Genomic DNA, 3,720 nt, shown 5'->3' with positions numbered 1-3,720 from the left:
ATGTAACACATCCCATCCTTGTGGTTCAGGGACAAAAGGTTCCTCATCTCTCTTGTCCTTGCATTCCTTTTCATTCAAAACCAGTTGATCAAACGATCCCCTGACCCAGCAGGCTGCATATTCCCTGCTCTCAAGATTATCTCTTTGGTTTTGATAGAACCAGATGTTCAATGCTTGACACATCCAGTCATCCTCGGATCTGAGCTTTGGCCAATATACAGAGCTCCCCTTAATCGGGCTTTTAACCCATTCCAAACAACAATACCTGACCATGGTCAGTTTGTCCTTCCCACGGGTTCTCCCCGTACCCCAATCAGATAACATTAATCCTAACGGACTTTGCTTGGTTATCTGATCCTCTCATTCTTCACTAGGACTCTCTTCCTTACTACTCACACCTCCCATACTAACAGATAAGTAAAATTTCTCTTACTGAGATCCAGTAGCTAGTTCTAGCGCGCTTCCTTAACGTCCTCTCGTTGTTTGTTCTTGTGAGAGATGGGAAAATTGATCTAAAATTATGAACATGGAAGAAACTAAAGTTCATCAGTTAATGGCTGTAACCAGTACAAACAGGATAAGCTTGGGGGTTAGGATGCAGGAAAGCAGAGTCAGCACGATTAACATAAGAATCTTCTAGTCTTTGTGACAAGACCATAAGACTAAGAAAAGGAATGGTAAGGTACAATAGAATGTGGGAAGTTGAGGTAGTCTGGATCAGATAAAGGTCTCCTAGCCCTGGACAGAAGTACCAAGTCCTACATATCTAATTAGCTAACCATACACAGATTTATACATATGAAATTAGCCAACCCTAGATAGAATGAGTCAACTCCGCATACCAAGAGATTGTAGCCCCGAGAATCAGGAAGGTGTGAATAAGGACAATGACATGATGGGACACCCACAGGATACCCCCTGGTCCTCCAAGTGTACTGAAACTGCACGTAGGCAGGAAGGATTACCTATGCCAAACCCATCCAGGGGGCAGAAGAATGTAAGGGGGAGGGCACTCTGATACTGAAATTGACTGTATAAAAGTTGGGTGAGCCCCAGTATGTGTGTGTATTCCCAGGGTAAGGGGAAGCACCCAACTTTGCATTGTTGTTGTAATAAATGTTCTTTGTTCTCAATTTTGGTCTCGAGCGATTTCTTTAAAGGTACTTTAATTTCTAACAATGCCCCTTCTCGGATATCACTCGCTTCATCCACTGACCAGTCACCCTTCGTCCGTGAGTCCAGCTGAATCAGCTGGGGTGCACCTACCCCCGTGGTCGGGCACTCTGTCAGTGGAGGGAGTGGGATCCCGGACGAGCCCCCATTTGTTAGAAACAGAAGTACCTTCACAGAAATTGCTCGAGACAAAAATTGAGAACAAAGAACAAGAACATTTATTATACAACAATGCACAGTTGGGTGCTTCCCCTTACCATGGGAATACACACATACACTGGGGCTCACCCAACTTTTATACAGTTTATTTCAGTATAGGAATACCCCCCCCCCCCCCCCTTACATTCTTCTGCCTCCTGGATAGGTTTGGCATTAGGCAATCCTGCCTGCCTACCTGCCTACCAGGGGGTATCCTGTTGGTGTCTCATCATGTCATTATCCTCATTGTCCTTATTCACAAACCTGTCTTTGTTCTAATTCACACCTTCCCAACTCTCAGGGCTACAACCTCTTCATATGTAGAACTTGCTAATACTGTCTAGGGCTTACTAATTACATATGCAAAACCTGCTAATTCTATCTAGGGCTAGAAGACCCTTATCTTATTCAGACTAACTCTACTTCCTACATTCTAATATCCATTTCTTATCCTGTTCATACTGGCTTTATTCATTTACCCATATATCTATATTAGTTTCCTCATCTTCATATTTTTATATCAGTTTTACTCATCTCTCACAATCCTCACTTTTCTTTTAGATCAGTGATACTGATCTCTCACAATGATCAGTGTTACTGATCTCTTACACTGCTAAGAGGTAGATCACAGACATTGAAGTCTGAAGGTCTAGAACTCTACTTAAAGAGCAGGTACGATTTACGGAAAGCCATCTCTCCGGTGAAGTGGAGTTTCTGGACGAGAATGGAAACAACGAAGAATATCTGATAGCTGTGGCAGGGCCCAAATGGCATAAGCTGCTACAAATCTAAATCCTGTGCAATAGGAAACAGCAAAGTTTCACTCCCAGATGAGTTGAATGCCTTTTATTCCAGAACAAGGAAGAGCCACTGCACATCCTTTATGAACTGATGAACTTCTACTCCGAAGATGACATGTGGGCTGCTTTCAGGAAAATGAATCCAAGGAAAGCATTCAGTCCAGGTGGAGTTAACCAGCCGAGTACTAAAAGCCTGTGCTAACTAAATGTTTACACAGGTGTCTTCAACATTCCCCTCCGGTAGGGTGTAGTACCCACTATTTCAAACAGGCCTTAATTGTACCAGTGGCAATGAAGTGTGTGGTAACCTGCCTAAATGACAACCAACCAGTGGCACTCATATCCAGAATGATTAGTGTTTTAAGAGGCTAGTGTTGGCAGCATCGCGATGACTGAAGCAATGGCTGAGGAGGAGCTGCTGCCCCCCAGCTGGGAGAAGCGGATGAGCCGCAGTCAGGTCATATTTACTTCTTCAATCATATAACTAATAAGACCCCATGGGAACGTCACAAAGCCAGTGGGAATTATAGTTCTGTTGAGCCTGACAAATTCCGGTGCTCACATCTCTTAGTGAAGCACACCCAGTCACGCCGGCCATCCTCCTGGAGTCAAGAGGAGATTACATGCAGCAAAGAGGAGGCACTGGAGATATTGAATGAGTACATCCAAATGATCAAATCTGGAGATGTATCATTTGAAAGTCTAGCATCCAAATACAGTGATTGCAGCTCTGCAAGAGAAGGGGGAGATCTGGGATATTTTGGCAAAGGTCAAATGCAGAGACCATTTGAGGAAGCCACCTATTCTCTGAAGATTGGAGAAATGAGTAATCCAGTTTTTACAGATTCTGGTATTCATGTTATCCTCCGTACTGCTTAAGGTGTCTCCATTGATTTGTCTTTGTAGAGTGAATCACCCAGCCACTGCTGAAGACCTCTCTGGAAAGTCACCCACTTTGCATCCTATTTCCTGGTCTCCCAGTATTTAACAATTTTTGTCTTCAGCCATGTGTCCAGGTTTGCTTACAGGCAATTGAGGCAGGAGGAAAATAACAGATTATTTAAAATAATTCTGTCTCTATGCAGCAGTCCCAATATGTAGGGTGTGTACAGGTTAGTGCCAGTCTGAACTGTATTGCCGTTACACTGTTGTAGCGCTTCTGGTATACATTGTGTTAAAGACTGTTTAAATTTTATTGGAGTAATGCAGGCTTAATTTAGACACAATTAATGTTCATTTTCTCAGCACAGAGTATGTGGGTGAGCTAAGCATTCATATCTTCATTTGGCATTGCTTTAGTTATTTCAGGTTACTCTAATGCAAAATTTTATTGGGTATATGTGCTTAATCTTTTATTGGAATTAGCCCCTTGTAAACCTATTGCTTGTAGCCATGTTGGGGCTCTTTACAACTTCCACGAAATGGTTAAGCATCTATATGTGGAGAATAGTTTAATTATTTAATCTTTTGCTGCTGTGCTCTTGATATACTGTACAGCATTTCTGCTGGTCTTAAGACTATTGACAGTTGTGTTGGATAGTGGTTGTAT

At 42.7% G+C, this 3,720-nt stretch overlaps 1 protein-coding gene across 1 annotated transcript; it reads left to right on the top strand.

Annotated features, from left to right (window-relative positions):
- The first annotated feature begins 2,571 nt into the window (after window positions 1–2,571).
- On the top strand, window positions 2,572–3,160 carry LOC138759872 (peptidyl-prolyl cis-trans isomerase NIMA-interacting 1-like). Its single transcript, XM_069930395.1, is given in 2 exon segments — window positions 2,572–2,620; window positions 2,623–3,160. Coding segments are annotated over 2 exon segments (477 nt in total). The 3' UTR covers window positions 3,051–3,160.
- The last annotated feature ends 560 nt before the right edge of the window (window positions 3,161–3,720 follow it).

The sequence above is a fragment of the Narcine bancroftii genome, chromosome 4 (assembly GCF_036971445.1).
Source record: "Narcine bancroftii isolate sNarBan1 chromosome 4, sNarBan1.hap1, whole genome shotgun sequence".
Lineage (NCBI taxonomy): Eukaryota > Metazoa > Chordata > Chondrichthyes > Torpediniformes > Narcinidae > Narcine > Narcine bancroftii.
The sequence above is the reverse complement of the archived record's forward strand: the minus strand, read 5'-3'. Positions and strand labels throughout refer to the sequence as shown.